The sequence below is a fragment of the Leopardus geoffroyi genome, chromosome A1, assembly GCF_018350155.1.
Source record: "Leopardus geoffroyi isolate Oge1 chromosome A1, O.geoffroyi_Oge1_pat1.0, whole genome shotgun sequence".
In the NCBI taxonomy this organism is placed as follows: Eukaryota; Metazoa; Chordata; class Mammalia; order Carnivora; family Felidae; genus Leopardus; species Leopardus geoffroyi.
The window spans coordinates 213,420,358-213,446,160 of record NC_059326.1 but is presented as its reverse complement, the minus strand read 5'-3'; the positions used below and the strand labels follow the sequence as shown (position 1 = coordinate 213,446,160).

General features: G+C 38.0%; 1 protein-coding gene and 2 pseudogenes across 4 annotated transcripts in view; 2 read left to right on the top strand and 1 right to left on the bottom strand.

Moving 5' to 3' along the window:
• Positions 1 to 25,803, bottom strand: part of ZFR (zinc finger RNA binding protein) — an 85,961-nt gene that overhangs the window by 1,860 nt on the left and 58,298 nt on the right. For all 4 annotated transcript variants that reach the window (XM_045441158.1, XM_045441149.1, XM_045441180.1 and 1 more), the window contains 2 exons: positions 6,018 to 6,129; positions 5,816 to 5,913 (listed from right to left, as the gene is read on the bottom strand). In XM_045441158.1, coding sequence (XP_045297114.1) covers positions 5,816 to 5,913; positions 6,018 to 6,129 — 210 coding nt within the window. The remainder of the gene's footprint in view (positions 1 to 5,815; positions 5,914 to 6,017; positions 6,130 to 25,803) is intronic.
• LOC123580179 lies at positions 12,180 to 12,750 on the top strand (annotated as a pseudogene).
• Positions 21,684 to 22,089, top strand: LOC123578363 (annotated as a pseudogene).

The following is a 25,803-nucleotide window of genomic DNA, read 5'->3' as shown; positions in this document are numbered from 1 at the left end:
CCCATGTCAGGCTCTGGGCTGACACCTCGAGGCCTGGAACCTGCTTCAGATTCTGTGTCTCTCTCCCTCTCTGCCTCTCCCCTGACTGTACCCTGTCTCTGTCTCTCTCTCTCTCAAAAATAAACAAACATTAAAAAATTTTTTTAAAGCCTTGAAACAATATACAGCAAAACAAAGTGTCTCTCACTCATGCAGTAAATCCCTGTTTGGTTTATAGTCATGTATTTTCCCATCTTTTCTGTGGATGACCATGTGTATAGGCTGCACATATATACATATACACACTTCCTCAGGTTTACAAAAAGGCCATTTCTTTAACTTGTTACTTCATGAACTAAAAATAAAAATTTCATTACATGGTTATGTACGCACAGGCATACATATGTTAGGCATCAATGTCACAAGATTTCACAAAACATAATCTATTCCTCAAATTTCTGGGAATAAACTAATTCAAGAAGATGTAATCATCCGATTATATGGCAAATTTTACTATATGGTTATAACCTTCAATGTAACTGTTTAGACTACTTCTTTAAAATGTTTACTTATTTTTGAGGTTGGGGAGGGAGAGAAGGAGGGAGACAGAGGATCTGAAGATGGCTCTGTGCTGACAGCAGAGAGTTTGATGCAGGGCTCAAATTCACAAACTATGAGATCATGACCTGAAGTCAGACACTTAACTGACGGTAAGCCACCCAGGCGTCTCTAGACTATTTTTTTTAATTTTACATTTATTTATTTATTTTTGAGAGAGACGGAGACAGAGAGAGAGAGAGAGAGAGAGAGAGAGAGAGAGAGAGAACACACATGAACAGGGAAGGGGCAGAGAGAGAGGGAGACAGAGAATCTCAAGCAGATTCTGCGCTGTCAGTGCAGAACCTGACGACTTGGACCTTAAACTCACTACCGTGAGATCATGAGCTGAGCTGAAACCAAGAGTGGGAAGCTTAACTGACGGAGTCACCCAGGCACCCCAGATTATTTTTTTGAGATATAAATAACATATCCTAAGAATCACCCTTCTAAAATGTACAGTGTTTTTTAGTATACTTAACAAAGTTGTTCAACCATAACCACTAATTTCAGAACATTTTCACACACAACTCCTCCCCCCCGCAAAACTATGACTCAATGGCAGTCATTCCTCAACCCCTTCACCCTTAGGTAGTGACAACCACTAATCCGCTTTTCTTTTTTTTTAATTTTTTTTTTTCAACGTTTATTTATTTTTTTGGGACAGAGAGAGACAGAGCATGAACGGGGGAGGGGCAGAGAGAGAGGGAGACACAGAATCGGAAACAGGCTCCAGGCTCTGAGCCATCAGCCCAGAGCCTGACGCGGGGCTCGGACTCACGGACCGCGAGATCGTGACCTGGCTGAAGTCGGACGCTTAACCGACTGCGCCACCCAGGCGCCCCACCACTAATCCGCTTTTCTATGTCTACAAGATTTGCAGACTGTGGATATTTCATATAAATGGACTCCTACATTATATAGCTTTGTGTCTGACTTCTTTCACTTAATAAGGTTTTTAAGGTTAATCCATGTTATAGCATGTATCAGTACTTCATTCCTTTAAATGACTAAATAATATTCCGCTGTACAGAATATATACTGTATTTGTTTATTCATTTACCAGTTGATGGGCATTTGGGATGTCTCCACTTTTTAGCAATTATGCATAATGCTGCTATGAACATTCCTGTACAAGTTTTTGTGTGGACATGTTTTCAGTTCTCTTGGGAATATACCTCGGAGTCTGTTTTCCAAATGGCTGCTATTGAGAATATTTTTAATACCTGTTGATTTTCTTCAGTTGAGATACAGTTGTTGGTTATAGTCATCTGTGTGAGAATTTACTATTCTAAAACTTTCCCCAATTATACAATTTCAGTTCCTTAGAACTTTGTGCCACATTATATTGGCTTTTGAAATCCTAAAAGTCCCCAAATCATCTGTGTTCATAAGGACTTGATAAGGTATTCTATTTAGTTTGTAATTCTGGATTTTCACCAGTAGTGGGTGCTTCTCTATCTCCTTTAAACTATAAGGCAACTTTCTGAAGCCAGAACTAGGATTATTTACCATAACAGAATACAAATTCTCTGAGAGAGACTTATGAAAGATAAACAGAGTAATTTTTTTCTGTATTAACAGACAATATCCAAAGATACCTGGTATACAATAATGAATATTAATACATTTCTACCATAGGGCGCCCAGGTGGCTCAGTCGGTTAAGAGTCTGACTCTTGGTTTTGGCTCCAGTCATGGTTCTTGAGTTTGAGCCCTGCATCAGGCTCTGTGCTGTCAGTGTGGAGCCTGCTTGGGATTCTCTCTCTCCCTCAATCACTCTATCCCTCCCCTGCTCACGTGCACAACTGTGCACGCTCTCTTTCAAAAAATAAACTTTAGGGGAGCCTGGGTGGCTCAGTCAGTTAAGTGTCGGACTCTTGGTTCTGGCTCAGGTCATGATCTCGCGGTTCGTGAGTTCGAGCCCTGTGTCGGGCTCTGTGCCGACATCTCAGAGCCTGGAGCCTGCATCAGATTCTGTGTCTCCCTCTCTCTCTGCTCCTTCCCCACCCACTCATGCTCTGTCTCTCTCTGTCTCTCAATAATAAACAAACATTAAAAAAAAAAAGATATTAAACTGTGCCATCACTGTAAGACTCCCTTTCTTGTAACAATCCCTACCCCCATCCCAAACTCCTAGGAAACACTACTCTGTTCTCCATCTCTGTATTTATGTTATTTTATGAATGTTACAGAAATGGAATAATGCAATTAACTCCTTCACTATTAACAAGGACATCTGTCACTACCTCCTAAAGTCAGACCACTTTCTTTGAAGTCACGTTTAAACAAAAAAAGTGCCTTTCAAAAGTGAATTCTATTCATTTTCGAATGCCCTGTTCCCAACCGTAAATTTCATTTCCCTTAGAATTTGTAAGTAATTCCTTCTTTTTTTTTTTTTTTTAATTTTTTTCTTAACGTTTATTTATTTTTGAGACAGAGAGAGACACAGCATGAACAGGGGAGGAGCAGAGAGAGAGGGAGACACAGAATCGGAAACAGGCTCCAGGCTCTGAGCCATCAGCCCAGAGCCCGACGCGGGGCTCGAACTCACGGACCGCGAGATCGTGACCTGAGCTGAAGTCGGACGCTCAACCGACTGAGCCACCCAGGCGCCCCAGTAATTCCTTCTTTAAGTACCAAGGAAGAAAGAAAGCCACTTAGGGTAACCATCTTCATCCCAAAAAAATTAAACCCAGAGAAATAAAAACAAAACTTGCCTAATACACACGAATTAGTAATTGTATAAAGTCTGTAAGATAATCATAAGGTTCTATTACTACCAATTACCCCTTAATATACTTTTGACACAATTTAATCTTAACATCTTTCAAATTCTAAATTATCCTTGCCAGAAGAGACAACAAATCAAGAACTTAAGTCCAACAACTTAATATCTTAGAGTGAAGTATTTCTGTTCATAGCTAGTTGCCTTTTCTCCCCTTAGTACAATTTTGTAATAAAAAACAGGAAAGTTATAGGAGTTTTAGATTTTTTTTTTCCCCATTAGGTTCACACAGTTTTTCCTTTCCATAATTCTTCTAATAAAACTGTTAACTGATAATAGCTAACATTTATTATGATCCTTCCATATATCAGATACAGTTAATAGTTATACACATTAACTCATTTAATCCTCCCCCAAATCCTGCTTGAGACAGATACTGCTTTGGTCTTTGTTTTATAGATAAGATGGAAGAGCTTATATTCAAATCTAGAGAGTCTTGACTCCAGAGACTACATTTTTAATTAACTACATTAGACAGCCTTTCCAGTGGCAGGGGAGGCTAAATTATAGGAATAACTACCAAAAACCACACAGCACATCACTTCTTAAAACCAGAGGACATAAACAGTTCCTAAACTGATCATGATATATAACCTAATATTCAGATTTAATAAGACACTGAAAATACAGAGGTATTTTTATATTTATATAATATACTTACTTAGACATATAAATTATAGTTAAAATAATGCAGTTAAGATTATATTAGTGAAATCTAGTTTAAATTTTATCTCCTCCAAGGGCTTACTAAAGAAGCACAAAAAAATACTATACATCCCAAAGAAGATATCCTATTGACTGACACATGAAAAGATACTCAACATCACTCATCAGGGAAATACAAATCAAAACCACAATAAGATAGCACCTCACACCTGTCAGAATGGCTAAAATTAACAACACAAGAAACAACAGGTGTTGGTGTGGATGCGGAGAAAGGGGAACCCTCTTACACTGTTGGTGGGAATGCAAACTGGTGCAGCCACTCTGAAAAACTACAGAGGTTCCCCAAAACTTAAAAATAGAACTACCTTACAACTCAGCAATTGTACTACTAAGTATTTACAGAAAGGATACAACAACCAAAAAACAATTCGAAGGGGTACAGGCACCCTGATGTTTACAGCATCATTATTAACCAAAAGCCAAACTATGGAGAAAGCCCAAATGTCCACTGACTGATAAATACCCACACATGCACATTATGTATATATAAACACTACACACACACACACACACACACACACACACACACACACACACACACAGCAATCAAAGAGAATGAAATCTTTGGGGACCCTGGGTGGCTCAGTCAGTTAAGCATCCGACACTTGTTTCAGCTCAGGTCATCTCACGGTTGCTGAGTTCAAACCTCAACTGGATGTGTGAAGCCTGCTTCGGATCCTGGAGTGCGCGCGCTCTCTCTCTCTCTCTGCCCCTCCCCTGCTCCTGTGTGTGCGCTTTCTCTTTCTCTCTCTCTCTCTCTCTCTCTCTCAAAAATAAACATTAAGGAAAAAGTTCTGAAGTATAAAAAAAAGAATGAAACCTTGCCATTTGCAACGTGGATGGAGCTAGAGTCAGTCAGAGAAAGATAAATACCATATGATTTCATTTATATGTGGAATTTAAGAAACGAAGAAGATGAACATATGGGAGGAAAAAAAAAAGAGAGAGGGAAACAAAACATAAAAAGACAAAGATAGGCAACAAACTGAACGTTGATGGAGGAAGGTGGGTGGTAGATGGTGATGGGTATTAGGAAGGCACTTATGATGAGCACTGGGTGTCATATGTCAGTAATGAATCACTGAATTCTATTCCTGAAACCAATATTTTACTGTATGGTAACTAACTAGAATTTATCTGTGTGTGTTTATTTACTTATTTTTTAAATTTGAGAGAGCGAGAGCGAGAGTGAGCGAGCAGGGGACAGGGGCAGAGAGAGAGAGAGAGAGAGAGAGAGAGAGAGAGAGAGAGACTCTTAAGCAGACTCTACACTCAGCATTAATACTGCCATGGGGCTCAATACCATGACTCTGGGATCATGACCTGAGCTGAAATGAAGAGCTGGGTACTAAAATGACCGAGCCACCCAGATGCTCCAACTAATTAGAATTTTAAAAACTTGAAAAGAAAAAAAAATACTATACAATGATTTCTAAAGGACAATTACAAAAAAGATAAAACTTTGGGGCACCTGGGTGGTTCAGTCAGTTAAACATCTGACTCTGGTTTCGGCTCAGGTCATGATCTTATGGTTAGTTAGTTCAAGCCCCGCATAGGGCTCAGCACTAACAGTGCAAAGCCTGCTTGGGATTTTCCCTCTCTGTCCCTCCTTCTCTCTCAAAAATAAAAATAAAATGAACATTAAAACACACACACACACACACACCACAAAAAACCTTAAGGGCAGTGACCCAACAAAACTTTGGGATTAGGAATACACTGGTACCTGTGCACTGGAAGTGATGTCTTCACGCTGTTGGTCAGTCATTGTTGCCAAGGTATCAAATGGATCCTTCTCACAAGGATCCAAAAGTCCAGGACTACCTACAATCACCATAGAGAAAAAAAGGCATTAGCATTATCCATTTGTAAAAGAGTTATTATTCAACTATCAAATGCACAAACATTAAAAATGAGCCAAAACTTACCTTTAAGAATAATCCCTGAAGAAATGCACTCAAAAACTCTTCTCAGTGCATCTCCAGGGCTCTGAGGACTAGAAGCACTACTGATCGCTTTCTCAACTAGTAACTCCATAGCCTAAAAATAAAAAGTAAAAACTGTGTTTAATAACTTACAGACCAAAGGAATTACTCATTTTCAAACAACAGAATGAAAAATTACTTATTAAGTTGCTGTTAAGTTTTAAATACTAAAAACGTTACATAGAACAAATCACAAAACCAGAAAATTAAATATAAAAACAATCAAAATGAAATAAAACAAGTAATGAAAACAAAACTCATGAGGCAATATATAATTTACACTTTATCTATTTATTTTTTTTTATTTTTGAGACAGGGAGAGACAGAGCATGAACAGGGGAGGGTCAGAGAGAGGGAGACACTGAATCTGAAACAGGCTCCAGGCTCTGAGCTGTCAGCACAGAGCCTGACGCGGGGCTCGAACTCATGGACTGCGAGATCATGACTTGAGCCGAAGTCAGCCGCTTAACCGACTGAGCCACCCAGGCGCCCCTACACTTTAAAAAGATATTATAATTTATGCTTAATGAAGAAAAATGCAAAATAAATTAATAGAGTTTGGTTTGTTTTTAGTTTTAAGTATTGCTGGTCTTTCCTATTAAAATGACAGTCCTTAAAATTCTTTAGATATTTAGGGCTCACATGTTTGTTCCTTAATACCTACAGTTAGAGTAGATCAATATCTCAAGTAAAGAAGACTTGTTTTTTCTTTAAAAACAATGTAGATTACCTAAATTTTCATTTAATGCACAACTGCACTTATATTATCCCTAAGGAAAATACAAATTATGCCTTCACTATAAATAAATTACATCTGAGAGACTCAAAATCTAAACCAATGAATAAAAGACAAAAGTAAAAGTATAGATTTAGAAACCACTTCAGAATATGTTTTGAATGGTCTATTAGAAAATTTGCTTTAATTTAGATTTTAAAACTTGAGATATAATTCACATAAGATCCATTCTTTTAAAGAGTATAATTCAGTGGTTTTCAGTATACTTACAAAGTTGTTCAACCATAATCACTATCTAATTCCAGAATACTGCATCACCTCCACCCAACCCCCCCAAAAAACCTCCATATCCACCAGCTATCATTATCCATTTTCCCTTTCCTCCAACCCCTGGCAACCAGTAAACCACTTTTTGTTTCTACAGATTTGTCTTTCTGGACATTTCACACAAATGGAACAAATATAAAATATGGCCTTTTGCATTTTGTGATAGTTTTTACTGAAATTTAAAAAGTATGACCACCAATACAATATTCAAAGAAACTAAACAGATTGAAACTACAATAAAATCCTTAAAATGATAACGAAGCGGGGGCACCTGGGTGGCTCAGTTGGTTGAACATCTGGCTCTTGATTTTGGATCAGGGCATGATCTCAAGCTTCCTGAGATCAAGCCTGCGCTGGACTCTGTGCTGACAGCATGGAGCCTGCTTGAGATTCTCTCTCTCCACCCCTCTCCCACTTGCTCTCTCTCAAAACAAATAAACATTAAAAAAATGATAATGAATGAATTACTGGGACCTCATCAAAATAAAAAGCTTCTGCACAGTGAAGGAGACAATCAGCAAAACTAAAAGGCAACTGACAGAATGGGAGAAGATATTTGCAAACGACATAGCAGATACAGGGTTAGTATCCAAAATCTAGAAAGAACTTATCAAACTCAACACCCAAAAAACAAATAATCCACTGAAGAAATGGGCAAAAGACATGAATAGACACTTCTCCAAAGAAGACATCTGGATGGCCAACTGACGCATGAAAAAATGCTCAACATCACTCAGCATCAGGGAAATACAAATCAAAACCACAATGAGATACCACCTCACACCTGTCAGAATGGCTAACATTAACAACTCAGGCAACAATTGATGTTGGCTAGGATGCGGATAAAGAGGATCTCTTTTGCATTGTTGGTGGCAATGCAAGCTGGTGCAGCAACTCTGGAAAACAGTATGGAGGTTCCTCAAAAAACTGAAAACAGAACTACCCTATGACCCAGCAATTGCACTACCAGGTATGTATCCAAGGGATACAGGTGTGCTGTTTCGAAGGGACACGTGCACCCCAATGTTTATAGCAGCACTATCAACAATAGTCAAAGTATGGAAAGAGCCCAACTGTCCATCGATGGATGAATGGATAAAGAAGATGTGGTGTATACACACACACACACACACACACACACACACACAATGAAGTATTACTCGGCAATCAAAAAGAATAAAGTCTTGCCATTTGCAACTACATGGATGGAACTAGAGGGTATTATGCTAAGCAAAATTTGTCAGTCAGAGAAGGACAAATATCATATGACTTCACTCATGTGAGGACTTTAAGATACAAAACATATGAACATAAGGGAAGGGAAGCAAAAATAATATAAAAACAGGGAGAGGGACATAACAGAAGAGACTCTTAAATATGGAGAACATACAGAGGGTTGCTGGAGGGGTTGTGGGAGGGGGGATGGGCTAAATGGGCAAGGGGCACTAAGGAATCTACTCCTGAAATCACTGTTGCACTATATGCTAACTAATTTGGATGTAAATTAAAAAAAAAATTAATAAAAAAAAGAAAAAATCATGGGGCGCCTGGGTGGCGCAGTCGGTTAAGCGTCCGACTTCAGCCAGGTCACGATCTCGCGGTCCGTGAGTTTGAGCCCCGCGTCGGGCTCTGGGCTGATGGCTCAGAGCCTGGAGCCTGTTTCCGATTCTGTGTCTCCCTCTCTCTCTGCCCCTCCCCCGTTCATGCTCTGTCTCTCTCTGTCCCCAAAATAAATAAACGTTGAAAAAAAAAAAAATTTAAAAAAAAAAAGAAAAAATCAAAACAAAACAAAACAAAAATAATGAAGCTGAAAATACCTTAGTCAGAATCTATTTTTGTGTACCTAAAATGCTTAAGTTATATAATCTGAGATTTACCATATCAACCTATTCACCCTAAGGCCATTAGTCAGATTGTTTTTTTTTTTTTATAATGTTTTTATTTATTTTTGAGACAGACAGAGTGCAAGGAGGGGAAGGGCAGAGAGAGAGAGAGAGAGAGAGAGGGAGACACAGAATGTGAAGCAGGCTCCAGGGTCTGAGCTATCAGCACAGAGCCCAAGAACTCGTGAACAGTGAGATCAGGACCTGAGCAGAGTCGGAGGCTTAATTGACTGAACCACCCAGGCGCTGCATTAGTCAGATTTTTAAAAAAAATTTTTAAAATGTTTTTATTTTATTTTTGAGAGACAGAGACACAGTGAGAGCAGGGGAGGGGCAGACAGAGATGGAGACAGAATCTGAAGCAGGCTCCAGCCTCTGAGCTGTCAGTGCAGAGCCCGACGTGGGGCTTGAACTCAGACTGCAAGATCATGACCTGAGCTGAAGTCAGATGCCCAACCAACTGAGCCACCCAGGTGCCTCTGCATTGGTCAGATCTTTTTTTTTTTTTTTAAACGTTTATTTATTTTTGGGACAGAGAGAGACAGAGCATGAACGGGGGAGGGGCAGAGAGAGAGGGAGACACAGAATCGGAAACAGGCTCCAGGCTCTGAGCCATCAGCCCAGAGCCCGACGCGGGGCTCGAACTCCCGGACCGCGAGATCGTGACCTGGCTGAAGTCGGACGCTTAACCGACTGCGCCACCCAGGTGCCCCTGGTCAGATCTTTAAATAGCAATAACTAAAAAGTCTGGACATGTGGAGAAGTAGCCCCAAACAAATTAGGAATAAATTATAAGAGAGTTGGAAATTTAAAGAGACAGTACACAATTAACAGGTACAAAAATAATAGCCGGCAGCATGAGACACTGATTAATAAAAATGAAAATAATGAATGTTCATATGATAAATGCAAATCACAATGAAAAAAAATTAAGATGGTTCAGTTTACTCAGAAGAATGCAGGAAGATGTTCAAGCATTTTGTTTAAAGATTGTCATTTAGAAATTTTTAGAATTTTAGGGATGCCTGGGTGGCATGGCTCAGTCAGTTAAGAGTCTGACTTCAGCTCAGGTCATGATCTCACGGTTTGGGAGTTCAAGCCCCACATCGGGCTCCCTCCCCCACTTGCTCTCTATTCTCTCTCAAAATAAATAAAAATAAACCTAAAAAATTTTTGAGAATTCTAAGGAATCAGCTTCAGTTACTCAGACAACTCTATGAATGTGTAATAAATGGCTCTCCTTTTTTAGACAAATCAAGTACTATTTTAAGATGTTCAACAGACTGTGAAATCATTGAAGAGAAGATCAATGTCATTTATTTTGAATTCCTGTGCCTAGCATAAGTAGCCAACATGTAAAAATTACTCAATAAATGTTTAGGAAACAAAATGCTTTTGAAAATAATGTGAGAACAGTACTGGTCATAAGAAAAATTAAAGGTGGTAATTATCAAAATTCCCGATGCTGTGCTCAAAATACAACACTGAGTTACAAAATATGCAGCTTTCACAAATATAGGTGACCCTTGAATAACATGCGTTTGACTGGTGTGGGTTCACCAATACATGGATTTTGTAAAAATAAATATATTAGACGGGTACCAGGCTGGCTCAGGCAGTAAAGCATGCTCTTGATCTCAGGGTTGTGAGTTTGAGTCCTACATTAGGTGTGGAGATCACTTAAAAATAAAAATCTTTAATAAATAAGTAGGACAATATTTTGGACATTTGTGATAATTTGAAAAGACAGATGAGGGGCACCTCAGTGGCTCGGTCAGCTGAGCGTCTGACTCCTGTTATCGGCTCGGGTCATGATCTCATGGTCATGGGATTGAGCCCTGTGTTGGGTTCCATGCTGGGTGGGGAGCCTGCCTGGGATTCTCTGTCCCTTCCCCGCTCACTCTCTCAAAATAAATAACATCAACATTAACGACAACAACAAGATGAATGTAGCCTTGATATATCAAAAGAATTTAAGAAAAGTTAGGCATTACTATAAGAACAAAGGATGTAATATATACAACATACAAAATGTGTTAATGGACTGTGTTATTTGTGAAGCTTCCTATGAAGAGCAGGCTATCAGTAGTTAAGTTTTTGGGCAGTCAAAAGTTGTACACGAATTTTTAACTGTGTGGGGATTGGTGCCCCTAACCCCTACGTTGTTCAAGGGTCAACTGTACCTCACACTTTTAATAAGTACTTTCAGAAAATGTTAAGAGAAAAAAAGTATTAAATAATCAGCTGTAGTCTTGGTATGTCAAGACACAGGATGTGTTTCAAGTAATTCAAAGTTTTATCAAAATCTACTTATTAACCTTGAAAAGTGAGGATTTATGATTTATACTTGCAAATAAAGGTATAGACTAATTAAAAACCAAGAAGGAAATAAATTACTTGTGGAAAACCAAAGTCAATATATAAATACCCACAATAAAACTAGGTCAACGATCTGCCTTCTGAGATCATTTGCTATGAAGCAAGCAATTTAAAAATATTAATTTTCGGGGCGCCTGGGTGGCTCAATCGGTTAAGCGGCCGATTTCGGCTCAGGTCATGATCTCGTGGTCTGTGAGTTCGAGCCCCGCGTCGGGCTCTGTGCTGACAGCTCAGAGCCTGGAGCCTGTTTCAGATTCTGTGTCTCCCTCTCGCTGACCCTCCCTGTTCATGGTGTCTCTCTCTGTCTCAAAAATAAAATAAAAACGTTAAAAAATAAATAAATGAAAAAAATAAAAAATAAATAAAAATATTAATTTTCTTCAGAACACGGTTATTTTCTAAGCAAATGTCTATAGTTGGGAAAGCAACAAAAATAGTATGCACGTGGTTTATAAACTCTGAAATGTATGCATTTGAAAGTAAAAAGTAAACATCAAAGATGAACAGAATCAAGAGAAATAATATTTAGATTATAAAGAATCTTGGTAGCTGAAGCTATGTAAAGAGAAAAGCTCTCCATATTAAATGATTTGAGATCTACAATTTTAATATTTGCTTTAAAAGCCACTTGTGGGGGGAGGGGCTCCTGGGCGGCTTAGTCAGTTAAGTGTCTGACTCTTGGTTTCAAGTCAGGCCATGATCTCATGACTCATGAGTTCAAGCCCCGCATCAGGCTCTGTGCTGATAGCACAAAGCCTACATGGAATTCCCTCTCTCTGCCTCTCCCCTGCTTGCTTGTTCTCTCCCTCTCTCAAAATAAATAAACTTTTACACACATACACTCATGGGTTCCTTTTTGGCATTCAAGATGTTGAAGTGAGGATGTGGTGGGTCCTTCAGTGTGAAATTCTGGATTTCCCTAGGTCTTCTAGTAGGAGCCATGATCAACTGTGCTGACAACACAGGAACCAAAAAACTGTGTATCATCTCTGTGAAGGGGATCAAGCAACGACTGAACAGACTTTTTACTGCTGTTGTGGGTGACATGGTGATGGCCACAGTGAAGAAAGGCAAACCAGAGTTCAGAAAGAAGGTACAACTAGCAGTGGTAATTTGTCAATGAAGGTCATACCAGAGAAAAGATGGTGTCTTTTTCTATTTTGAAGATAACAGAAGGGTCACAGTAAACAATAAAGGTGAAATGATAGGTTCTGCTATCACAGGAGGAGCTGCCAAAAAGTGTGCAGACTTGTGGCCCAGGATTTCATCCAATGCTGGCAGTATTGCATGTTTCTTTGGTGTATTGTTTAAAAAAAAAAATTATTTGCCCCCTAACCCAAACCACTTATGAAGCCTATTTTTCCTTCTCATCTCTAGTTGTACTAGTTAGGCTTACAATGTGGCAAGCACCATGCTAAGCACTTTATTTTTTATGCTAAGCACTTTATTTTTATTTTTCTAAATGTTTATTTAAAAATAATTTTTTTAAGTTTGTTTATTTTTGAGAGGGTGAGACAGAGCACCAGCGGGGGAGGGGCAGAGAGAGAAGGAGACACAGAATCTGAAGCAGGCTCCAGGCTCCGGTCAAGTGTTCAGCACAGAGCCCCACATGGGGCTTGAACCCACAAACTGTGAGATCATGACCTGAGATGAAGTCGGTCACTTAACCAACTGAGCCACTATACGCCCATATTTATTTTTGTGAGAGAGAGCGAGAGTGAGAGCGAGAGAGAGAGAGAGAGAAAGCGAGCACGCGCGTGCACACAAGTAGGGGAGGGGCAGAGGGAGAGGGAGACACAGAATGTGAAGCAGGCTCTAGGCTCTGAGCTGTTAGCACAGAGCCAGATGCGGAACTTGAACCTACCAAAGGTGAGATCATGACCTGAGCCGAAGTTGGATGCTTAACCGACTGAACCACACAGGTGTCCCACGTGCTAATAAGCACTTTAAATGCATAATTTAATTTAATCCTCATAACTAGATGCTACTATACCTGAATTTTAAAGACTGGGGGGAAAATCTTAAAGAGGTTAAATAACTTGTCCAAGGTTATGCAGCTAAACTGTAAAAATTAGGTTGAGATTTGAACCCAGGTCTGATTTAAAATGTTTTTGTTTTTAAAAACCACAACTATATTGCAATGTATATCCTTTATCAATGGATGATCCAGACCAGTTAACTAGTTTCCTTGGATATTAGTTTCTTTCTTTTCTTTTTAAAGATTTAATTAATTAAGCAGGCTTCATACCTAGTGTGGAGCCCAATATGGGGCTTGAACTCAGAACCCTGGGATCAAGACTTGATATCAATAGTCAGATACCCAACCAACTGAGCCACCTAGGCCTCCCTAAAAGATTTTACGTAGTCTCTACACCCAATGTGGGATCCAAACTCACAACTCTAAGATCAAGAGTCGCACATTCCACTGACTGAGCCAGCCAAGTGTCCCACTGACTTAAAAAAACACCTTCTGGGGCGCCTGGGTGGCTCAGTCGGTTAAGCGGCTGACTTCGGCTCAGGTCATGATCTCGCGGTCTGTGAGTTCAACCCCCGCATCGGGCTCTGTGCTGACAGCTCAGAGCCTGGAGCCTGTTTCAGATTCTGTGCCTCCTTCTCTCTCTGACCCTCCCCTGTTCATGCTCTGTCTGTCTCTGTCTCAAAAATAAACAAACATTTGAAAAAAAAAACAACAAAAAACATCTTCTGAGACTGTGAGAACACAGATACTTTCATTTGGTGGCAAAGTAAACGGGTAAACCCTTTTTTAACATACAACTGACAAGCTCAAAGATTTACAATAGGGCTATTATATTTAATGTAAGCACAATCTAACACTAGGAAGTCTGGTTATATAACAGAAATAATAGTAGTTATCCTCTTTATTAAAACTAATGCTTATTGAGTGCTTATTATAAACTAGGCACTATTCTAAGTTCTTATGTACATTAACCAATGTAAATTCCCACAATCACCTTTTAGGGGCAGATAGGACTATTATTCCCATTTGACAGATGAAGATGTTAGTAATAATAAAATAGGACTTTATGAATATCATTTACAACAAGCAACTGTATACACAAAATCCATTTCTATATTCTAGTTGACACAGGTTAATATTGATACATGTATGACAGACTTTCATTCCCACGTCCATTTGCAGGATTTTGTATTACATTTATGCAGTAACACCTCATTTCAGACTAAACAATTCTTGGTAAAAATTGTCATGTCTTGTGAGAATAATTTTTTTACAGCTTTTGGTGATTAGGGGGTACATGTGTAGATGGTTTAAGTAGATGGTTTTTGTTGGGGGGTAGCTAAGTGCTACATTATTATTTTTAAACTAAAGTGAATGAGACAATACCCTTCAAGTGTAATTTGCTGATTCTTTTACAAGCTAAGACAATGTTATTTTTCGCCCTGAATGTCAGTGTCCTATCATTTAAAAACTCTTCACTGGTTCTAAAAGTTACAGGCAGGGGGCACCTGGCTGGCTCAGTCAGTAGAGGATGTGACTCTTGATTCTAGGATGGCGAGTTTGATCAAACCCCATGTCGGGTGTAGAGATTACTTAAAAAGAAAAAAGTGATAGGAACTCTCTTACTATAAGCCACCACCACTAAAATCTAAATTACTTATATTCTTGGGAAAAAACACAACAAAATATGTAGAAAGAAATAATCACATATTTCAACAGCTATTTGAGCACAAAGCAGAAGAATTACGGCAGTTCCCTCAGCCTCTTTGAGAACTGTCCTTTAACATTTGGCAGATCATTCTTTTAAAAAGTGAGGTAGGGGGCACCTGGGTAGCTCAGTCAGTTGAGCATCAGACTTTGCCTTGGGTCATGATCTCATGGTTTGTGAGTTTGAGCCCCTCGTCAGGCTCTGTGCTGACAGCTCAGAGCCTGGAACCCGCTTCATATTCTGTGTCTCCCTCTCTCTGCCCCACCCCCGTTTGTGTGCTCTGTTTCTCAAAAATGAATAAACGTTTAAAAAAAAAAAAATTTTTTTTAAATAAAAAAAAGAAGTGAGGTAAAATTCAGGGCGCCTGGGTGGTTCTGTCAGTTAAGCGTCTAACTCTTGATCTTGGTTCCAGTCAATCTCATGGTTCATGAGTTTGAGCCTCGTGTTAGGCTCTGTGCCAACAGCACAGGGCCTGCTTGGGATTCTCTCTCTCCCTCTCTGCCCCTCACCCACTTGCTCTCAAAAATAAATACATACAAGTTTTTAAAAAGTAAGGTAAAAGTCACATAATATAAAATCAAGTACTTTAAAGTGAATAATTCACTATGTTGTGCAACTAACACCTCTAATTCAAAACACTGCCATAATTTCAGAGTAAAACTTCTTATCCATTAAGTAGTTTCTCCCATTTCCTCTTTCCCCCCATGTCTCTGGAAGCCCATCAATTTGCATTCTGTCTGTATGTATTTGTTTATTCTGGATATTTCACACAAATGTAATCACATAATGTGACCTTTTGTGTCTAAGGCTTCCTTCACTTAACACAGTATTTTGGAGGTTCATCTATGTTGTGACAGGTTATTCTTTTTATAAAATATTCCTTAACTTCATATATACTGTTCATAAATATAATATATAATAAACATTAAAAAAAATAATCATATGTCCTTTGAAAATTATACCATAGTATACCATTATAGAGGTATACCATTCTAAAGGAGGTTGAGATACCACATAGCAACTCTGATGCCAGGCCAACCAGACAACAGCTCTGTCTTTTCTTTACTTCATCACCATGGGTTAAGGACAAAAGAACTACTCTGAAGGCAAAGTACCATTTCAGTACTCACTGTAGTGGTAAATGAAAGCCTAAAAGCAGGCACCTTACTTAAAGATTTACTCAAATAATCTGAATGCTAAATTAAAGATAATAAAGTTCATAAAAAATTTCAAATTTCTTTTATGAAATCAAGAAAAGTTACTCTTTGCTTAAGGTGACAGCACAAACCCAAACTTCACCATCTCTGGCCCAAAACATGATTAAGAAATATGTTACAACACATACCACCCAAGCAAAAATGTAACAGCTGCAACCAAAAACAGAGGAAAAGGTCAGTGAAAGAACTTTCCAAGAAATTGCAGGCCTTGGGCAACTCTCCATGTAGCTCCCAACTTGGTTCTCTAGACAGAAGATGGGGGTGGGGGTGGCAGTTGAGTGAGAAAACTCCAAAAAATTTTAGCAATAACTTTCCAACCCAGAGAGGTTGGAAAGATATAACAAGTCATATTGAAGGTAATTCCAGAAGAAATTTTCCTAAATGTAAAAACCCCTTTTCTTTCTACCTCCCCTTCCATCTTAACAGAGAAAGGAAAAGAGTAGAATTTACCATCCTGAAGACTCTTGCAGAAGGGAGGAAGGAAAGAACAAGAAGAATCCTAATTATCCACATCTAATTATCTCTAAATAGACATTTGGCTAACATGTAGATAAAAAAGAAAAAAAAAGATCTTTCAAAGGAGTAAGGGTACGAAAAATGTATTACCAAGGATGGCTGTAAACTCTCAAGTGTCCCAAAGTGGCATCAAATACCCAAATACTCTGTTGGTTCAGGGAAATGGAAGTAGTTTCTACAAGGAGAAGGTAAACAGGCTTGGAGCGGGGGTGGGGGTAGGGGTGGGGAAGAGAGCAGATTCTGCATAGGCGAAAAAGCTCTAGGTGTCCACCCTGGGTTTGAACACTAAAGCCTGAAATGTGTCAATGGAATCCACCTCACACAATAGCACAGCACATTCAACCAAGATATAGTAGAGAGCACAGCCTATGTCTGCAATAAGGCTGGATACAGCAAATCCATGTATCTTTCCAATAAACAATCCTCAAAGCAGAGCTCAAAGGAGAAGAAAAAGAAACGGATTTTAAAAGGCACAGACAGATTCAAAGACAATTCTTGTTTGGATGTCTCAGCACAAAAACAATTTTGTAATCGAACTGACAACTAAGGAGAAGAAAAAACAAAAACAAACCAGACATGACATCTCTATATTTGGGTGGAACGTACCATGAAAAACAGAGATGAAAAATCTATTCTCAGAACTGAGTGATGTTGATGTGTCGATACAGGTTCACTGCTTGTAACTAATGTACCCCTCTGGTGAGGAATATTGACAGGGAGGGAGTGAACATGTGAGAGCAGAAGATCCAAAAACTACTCTCAAAAATTAATGTCTATTAAAAAAAAATTTTTAAAAACCTGCTGTGGAAGCGCCTGGTTGGCTCAGTCAGTTCAGCGTCCGATCTCACACTATGTGGGTTTGAGTCCTGCATCAACTCTGTGCTGACAGTGTGGGGCCTGCTTGGGATTCTCTGTCTCCTTTTCTCTCTCTGCCCCTGCCTGCTCTTTCTCTCAAAAATAAATAAACTTAACAACAACAACAAAAAAACCTGTTCTGAAAGAATCTCTCTGCTAACATTCTGAGTTGTAAGAGAGAACCTGATCAGCAAAAAGCCAATAAAATTAAGAACTCAAAGTTGAGATGAAAAGCAAGATTAGAGTTAATAAAGCACACTGAAACATAAAATAACATTATTACAGAATAAATGAATTATAAATAGTAAAGAAAAATAAAACATAACTGAAAACCAAGGTACTGCCGAAGAGACAATCACAGGGATACAAGAGGAAAGAGAACAAGACTTAAGATAATTACGAAGATAAAAGATATGCAAGACAAAGGCAATCCAATGTAAGGAAACCTGGTTTCCCTAAAATAGAGAATCTTATTAATCAGAGGGGAGCCTGGATGGCTCAGTTAGTTAAGTGTCTGACTCATCATTTCAGCTCAGGTCACAATCTCAGGGTTCGAGAGTTTGAGTCCTGGTCAGGCTCTGTGCTGACAGCAAGGAGCCTGCTTCTCTTCCTGGCCTGCTCCCTCTTAAAAGAAATAAACTTTAAAAAAATTAAAAAAAAAAAAAAATAGACATAATGGAAGATTATTTCTCCCCTAACTGAAAGAAAAACCAAATCTCCAGGACAAAAGGACATAAAGATTAAAAAAAAAAAAAAAAAAAAATGCTGATATTAAACAATAGATTCCAAGACATAATTTGGCTAAGGTAACGATATGGAAGAATAAAGAAACAATTCTTTCAATAGCCTGTAAAAAAAACGTCAGGGCAAAAAAATTAGGCTGAATTTAGATTTACCAATACACAATGCTGGAAAATAGTGGAGCAAAACTAAAAATGTAGAGAGGAAAAACTGTGACCTAACAATGAATTTCTCATTAAAGTAATGGCGATTGGCAGAGATTCTCTAATGTGAGAAATTTTTAAAAACTTACACATCTTTTGATAAAAACTATTTGATGATAAAATGCAGTCAATCAGGAAATGAAAAGGCAAAGCCCCAGTAAAAAGACCTAGTGGTTGGCATTGAACCATTAAAATATAGAACATTAAACAATCATACAGAATATGGCTACAGAAGGTAAATGTAGTTATTTTTACACTTTTAAAATTTAAAATGTGTAACTGTGTAAATTGACCTGTTTTCTAAATGGAATCAGTATATATTAAGATAAGTTAATCAAGAAACAGGTATAAATACATTAAAGAAATAAATGGAATGAACAAAAGAAATAACAAACCCAAGAAGGATGGGGTAAGGGGAGGATATATAAGTGATCATTTTCTCAGCTTTTATAGGTGAGAGGTTGGCAGATATTATCTAAAACTGTTAAAAGAGATAGATGAATAAGAATAGTATATAAAATAGAAGAGCAACAATAGTCAAAAAGAAAAAAATTCACACATAAAAAGGACAAGAAAAGGAAAGAATAAGAATTATGGTAAAGCACAGAAGAAAACAAAGGAAACACGAAATACACTCCTACCAGACAAATGCTAACGAAAAGAAAACTAGAGTTTCAATATTAATCGATGAACAAGGCTTATTAACTCTAGGCAGAAAGTGTTAAAACGGGGGGCCCTTTATAATGGGAAAGGGTTCATATTCACAATGACAAAACTATATTAAGTGTTTATGTCCAAAATTATTACTGCAACAGTAAAGCACAAACTATAGGAAACAGAAACACAATAGAAATAGCGGATTTTAATTCTTTCATCAATCCATGGATAAACAAAGTAGACAAAATATATGTAAGGAAAAATATAGAAAGATGATTAAACTGAACTAAGGAGTGAATGTTGTTTGCTGTAACTTTTTAATTTTTTTTTTTTTAACGTTTATTTATTTTTTTGAGACAGAGAGAGACAGAGCATGAACAGGGGAGGGCCAGAGAGAGGGAGACACAGAATCTGAAACAGGCTCCAGGCTCTGAGCTGTCAGCACAGAGCCCGACGCGGGGCTCGAACTCACGGACCGCGAGATCATGACCTGAGCTGAAGTCGGCCGCTTAACCGACTGAGCCACCCAGGTGCCCCGCTGTAACTTTTTTAAAAATATTGATTTATTTTGAGAGGGAGGGATAGAGAGAGAGGAGAACAGGGGGAGAGGCAGAGAAAAGAGAATTCCAAGCAGGCTCCATGCTGTCAGCACAGAGCTGGGCGCAGGGCTCAATCTCGTGAACTGTGAGATCATGACCTGAGCCGAAATTAAGAGTTGGCCCCTTAACTGGCTGAGCCACCCAGGCGCCCCAATATCTTACTGAGAACACCTCTTTAACGTGCCCATATAGATTATAAAAATGGTATATATCAGACTGCAAAGCAAAACTTTAAATTCTAAAAACTGTAAATAGAATACCTTTATCAGATTACAATGCTATAAAAACTAGAGCTTATTTACAGAAATAAAAGCAATCCTCCTTCAATCACAATGAATTCAAAAATTCCCTCAAAACTACTCTTTGCTTAAAGACCATGTGAAGACAAATTTCAGACTACATAGAAAATAAAAAGAAAATATTACATATATAGCCGAAATCTGTGTTAAAACCTCTACATAATTAAAGAGTGAATGAGAGTGGGGGGATGGGTGAAATAGGTGATAGGGATTAAGGAGTGTACCTGTCTTGATGAGCACTGGGTGATGTATAGAATTGTTAAATCACTCCATTGTACACCTGAAACTAATATTACACTGTATGTTAACTATACTGGAATTAGAATTAAAGAGAGTGAATGAAACAAGTACCCATCTCAAAAAGTTTGTAAAAGAACAATAAAATAACCCCCCACCCAAAAAATATAAAGAGATGAAATTAGAAATAAATAGATCTGGCAAATAAACCCAAGGAGCTCATTCTTTGGGGACAGGAAAAAATAATATGAAAAGTAAACCACTGCCTAAATAAGACATTTTTAAATGTCAAAATACTGACATTCTGGTGTGTTATAATAAAAAAATTGGTGTATTTTTGTTATATGTACACGATTTCAAAAGATCAGCCATCAGGTGAAATAGCCTCAAGGGCACCTGGGTGGAGAGGACTGAAGTTAAAGGAAGCAGAAAGCAAAATGATGATGTATAGGGCATATATTTTTATACACTAAAAACCTGAGGGGCACCTGGGTGGCTCACTTGGTTGGGATTTTGACATCAACTTAGGCCATAATCTCGCAGTTCATAAGTTCAAGCCTTGTACTGGGCTCTGCACTGACAGCTCAGAGCCTAGAGCCTGCTTCGGATTCTGTGTTTCCCTTTCTCTTTGCCCCTCCCCTACTCTCTCTCTGTCTCAAACTAAATAAGTAACCATTTTGGGGGCGCCTAGGTGGCTCAGTCGGTTAAGCTTCCCACTTCTGCTCAGGTCATGATCTCAGGGTTTGTGAGTTCAAGCCCCCCACCGTGCTCTGTGCTGACAGCTCACAGCCTGGAGCCTGCTTCGGATTCTGTGTTTCCCTCTCTCTCTACCCCTCCCCTGCTCTCTCTTTCTCTCAACAATAATAAACATTAAAAAAATATGAAGTTAGGTAATGCTTAATATAATTTTATATTAAAATATATTAAGAATTTTGTGAATTCTGACCACATATAAATACTGAAACATTCATTTTGCTCTTACATGCTAACTACAATTGTTGGCTAGTGTGATCAATCAAAAGGAGAATTACAAAGAAACAAAATAATAAAGATGCTGCAAGTACTTAAACCCTGAGACAGCAAAATTCTATCATGTAAAAATCTGAATCTCTAGCTGAATTGGTCAATTTTTCTAGGAAAATGGAAGTTGCCAAAATGAAGCTCAGGAGAGAGAAAAATTAGGCTAATTAATCAACAGAAAAAATTGAGAAAATGCTACCCCATTTCTTGAAAGACACTGGGAAATAGGTGGCTGCTGCTCTTTGAGCTTCACAATGTCACCCAAGGACAAGAAGAAAGATGGCAGAAAGTTGGCCAAAAAAGACAAAGACTCAATGAACAAATTGGGCCCAAAAAGAAGTGGCCCAAAGGCAAAATTTGGGACAAGCTCAATAGATAACCTGGTTTTGTTTGACAAAGCAACATATGACACTCTGTAAGGAAGTTCCCAACCATAAGGTTGTAACTCCAGCTGTTGTCTCAGACTGAAGATTTGAGTTTTCTTGGCCAGGGAAGCCCTTTAGGAGCTGGTTAGTAAAGAACTTACTAACTGGTTTCAAAGCACAGAGCTCAAGTAATTTACACCAGAAGCACCAAGGGTGGAGATGTCTCAGCTGCTGGTGAACATGCATGAAGAGATCTCACCAAATGAACATTTTGGAAAATAAAAATTTATTAAATTAAAAAGAGAGAGAGATTGGAAAACAGTATCATCAAATGACAGTAGTAGTTTGATCCTATTAAAACTGTTTCAGAGTTCAGAGAAAGAATAAAAGGTTCCAGATTGTTTTTATACCATTAGTGCATTCTTTATTCTAAATCTGAAAACAAGGATAAAAATAAAACTAGAAAAAAATTTTATCACCAAAAAAAATCCTAAACAGACCATCAGCAAACAGAATTTAATAGTTCATTAATATTCTCATATATATAAGAATCACCCCTGGAATGCAAAGCTAGCTCAATATGAGATAATTTATTTGTATTATATACAATATTGAACAGACTGAAAGGAGAAAAACTATACATTTAGGTCAATAAACCCTGAAAAATTATCTGGTAAAGTTCAATTTCCATTCCTGCTTCTTCTTTTTTTTATTTACTTTTTGTTTTTAAGTAGGCTTCATGCCCAGTGGGGAGCCCAATGTGAGGCCTGAACTAACAACCCAGAACTGAGATCAAGAGTCAGACGCTTAACCTACTGAGCCACCCAGGTGCCCCTCTTTACTTTTTTTTTTTCATCTAAGTTCCATGCCCAATAGTGGGGCTTGAACTTATAACCCCAAGATCAATAGTCACATGCTCTACAATAAAAGGCTAATCATCATGTTAATTAGTACATTTCACACCTAGAAGCACTTTTTTCCTTTTTCCCAGAAGCATTTTCAATGCATGTATGAACATAGCATACATGTGAAGTATTATTATATTCCCTATTTATTCTACAAGTATCAATTAAATTAGAAAAGAGAAAGAAGGCAAAATATCATTTATAGTTATGTTTCTAAGATTAGAAAACCCAAGAATATCATATGAAAAAAAATATTACAAATAAAGGAATGCAGTCAAGTGGCAGGTTGCAAAATTAATACCGAAAGTTAATAGCTTTTATATATACAACAACCGGAAAATAAAATGTGAAGGGGGGAGGAAAAAAAAAAACCTCTAAAAGATTAAATATGTAGGTACAAACAAACAACCCAAACCAAAATTTAACATGCATACAACCTATTCAAATCTGAGCAGGTATGTAAAATTAACTTCAGCAAGCAGGATATCACATACTCTCAGCCAAGAAGAGTCAGTATTATAAAAGTGATATTCCCCAAACTAATTTATTGATTCAGTGAAGTACTACTTAAAAAACATCATGAGAACTTTGGAGAAACTGAACAAAGCTGTAGTAAAGTTCATTTGGAAAAACAAACATAAAAGAAAAGCCAGAGAAATTCTCCTGTGCAAGACGATGTTTACAATGAGGGGCAGAAATAAAATGGGGGCAGAGAATAGCCTGGGTGCTCAGTCTCTTGAGTGTGTGATTTCGGCTCAGGTTATGATCTCACGGTTTGTGGGTTAGAGCCAATAGGGATCACCGCTGTCAGCACAGAGCCTGCTTTGGATCCTCTGCACCCCCCTTTCCTGCTCATGTTCTCTCTCATAAACAGGTAAACATTAAAAAAAAATTTTTTTTAAACATACTCTGAAGCTTTAATAGTTAAAGAGTTTAGTACTATAGAAGAAAACAAAACAGACTGAGTAATAAAAGACAACTGCCAAAATGGACCCACAAAAAAAGGAACTCTGGTTTAGGACAGTTTCTCAACCTCAGTACTACTGATGAAGAAAAATGTCTCCTGGAGGGCAAAACTGCCCCTGCATGAGAACCACTGGTTTATGAATAATGGTGGTATTTCAAACTGGGGGTTGGGATAACAGATTTCACTGTTAAATTGTTAAATCGTACTGGAATAATTGGCAATTGGTCTGAAAAAACATTTAGCTAAATCCACTTATGATTTTAAATGATTATTTATTTAAAATTATTTTTAATTGTGTTAAGTCATATATGTATATTTTGTCCTGGTAAAATTAAACATTACAGATCTCTATTATAATCACCCCTTTCTCTTACTCCTCAGAGATAAGTGCTTTAATTTTAAGTTGATATATAGCTTTCTCAAAGCTTTTGTTATGTATTAAAAAAATATGTAATACACACTTGTGGAAAACATAATTTTTTAAAAGTTTATTTGAGAGAGCAAGCGTGAGTGGGGGAGGGACAGAGAGAATCCCAAGCAGGTTCTATACCTGCCAATGGGAGCCCGATGGGGGCTCAAACCCATGAACTGTGAGAACAGACCTGAGCTGAAATCGAGCTGGATGCTCAACCGACTGAGCCACCAGGTGCCCCAAAATATAATTTGATTGTGGGGAGGACGGCGGGAGGCTTCAGAGAAAAGCATGTGTGAACTTTTTTTTAAGTTTTTATTTATTTCGAGGGGAGCCTGGGTGGCTCAGTCAGTTGAGCATCCGACTTCGGTTCAGGTCATGACCTTGCAGTTTGCTTAGGTTTCTGTGTTTCCCTCTCTTTGCCCCTGCCCTGCACATGCTCTATCTTTCAAAAAAAAATTAAAGTTGATTTATTTTGATGGGGGGGGAGAGGCAGAGAGCGAGAAAGAAAGAGAATCTCAAGCAGGTTCCACCCTGTCAGCGTGCAGCCCGACCTTGGGCTTGACTTCGAGAACTGTGAGATCATGACCTAAGATAAAATCAAGAGTCTGACGCTTAACTGACTGAGCTACCTAGGCGCCCTATAATATATAACCTAAAATACAAGAGGATTTTATAAATAGAATAAACAAAACACAGAAGTCATAAAAGATCAATGGATTAGAATTTACAAAAATTTTAAAACTCTGATACAGCAAAAATGATCATATAGTTAAAAAATAGATAAAAAACTGGAAAAAATAATTTTTGTTACAGATAAGGGCTATTTTCTTATAAAAAAAAGAGTTGATATAAATTATTAAGAAAATGTTGAGTAACAATGGAACTGCAAATTAAGAAAAAAGTAATTACAAGTGCCAGCAATCACTCAACTCACTTAAAGAAATGTAAATAACCACATGCGAAGTAACCAGTTGAGCTGAAGCTGACCCTAAAAAATGTAAATAAAAAATGAGACACCATTTTGTATTTATTATATTGTTAAGAAATGTGATGATATCCCAGAGTTAGTGAGGGTGTGAAGGAAATGATCAATCCAACAGTTTTTGGATGTTTTCAATGATCCAACTTTCTGATAAATGATTAGCACATGTTCTTTGACCTTGGAATTCTAGCCCTAACAATTTATCACATGAACATAGTACTCAACAAAAGCTTGATAGCAATATAATGAAGATTTAATGGGAAAACACTGCAAACAACCAAAATGTCTATCAAATGCATGCAGGTTAAATAAAATTTGGCATATCCATACAAAGGGAATACCGTGTAGTCAATGCAGAGAATAAGGTAGATTTGACTGTGACCTTCTCAAAGAGTTTCAAGATGCATTTTGTTAAGAAAAATCAGAATGATGTAAATAGCATAAACACCCCTGTGTTTATTTAAAAAATTACAGAAGTAAAGTAACCCAGGGGCACCTGGGTCAGTTGAACATCTGACTCTTGATCTTGGTTGGCTCAGGTCATGATTTCACGGTTCATGGGATCAGGCCCCACGTTGGGCTCTGCACTGTTGGTGCGGACCCTGCTTAGGATTCCCCCTCTCCCTCTCCCTTTCTGCCCCTCCCCCCACATGCACATGCACTCTCTCTCTCTCTCTCTCTCTCTCAAAATAAATAAATAAACTTTAAAAAAATCTTAAAAAAAAAAAAAAAGTTCGGAT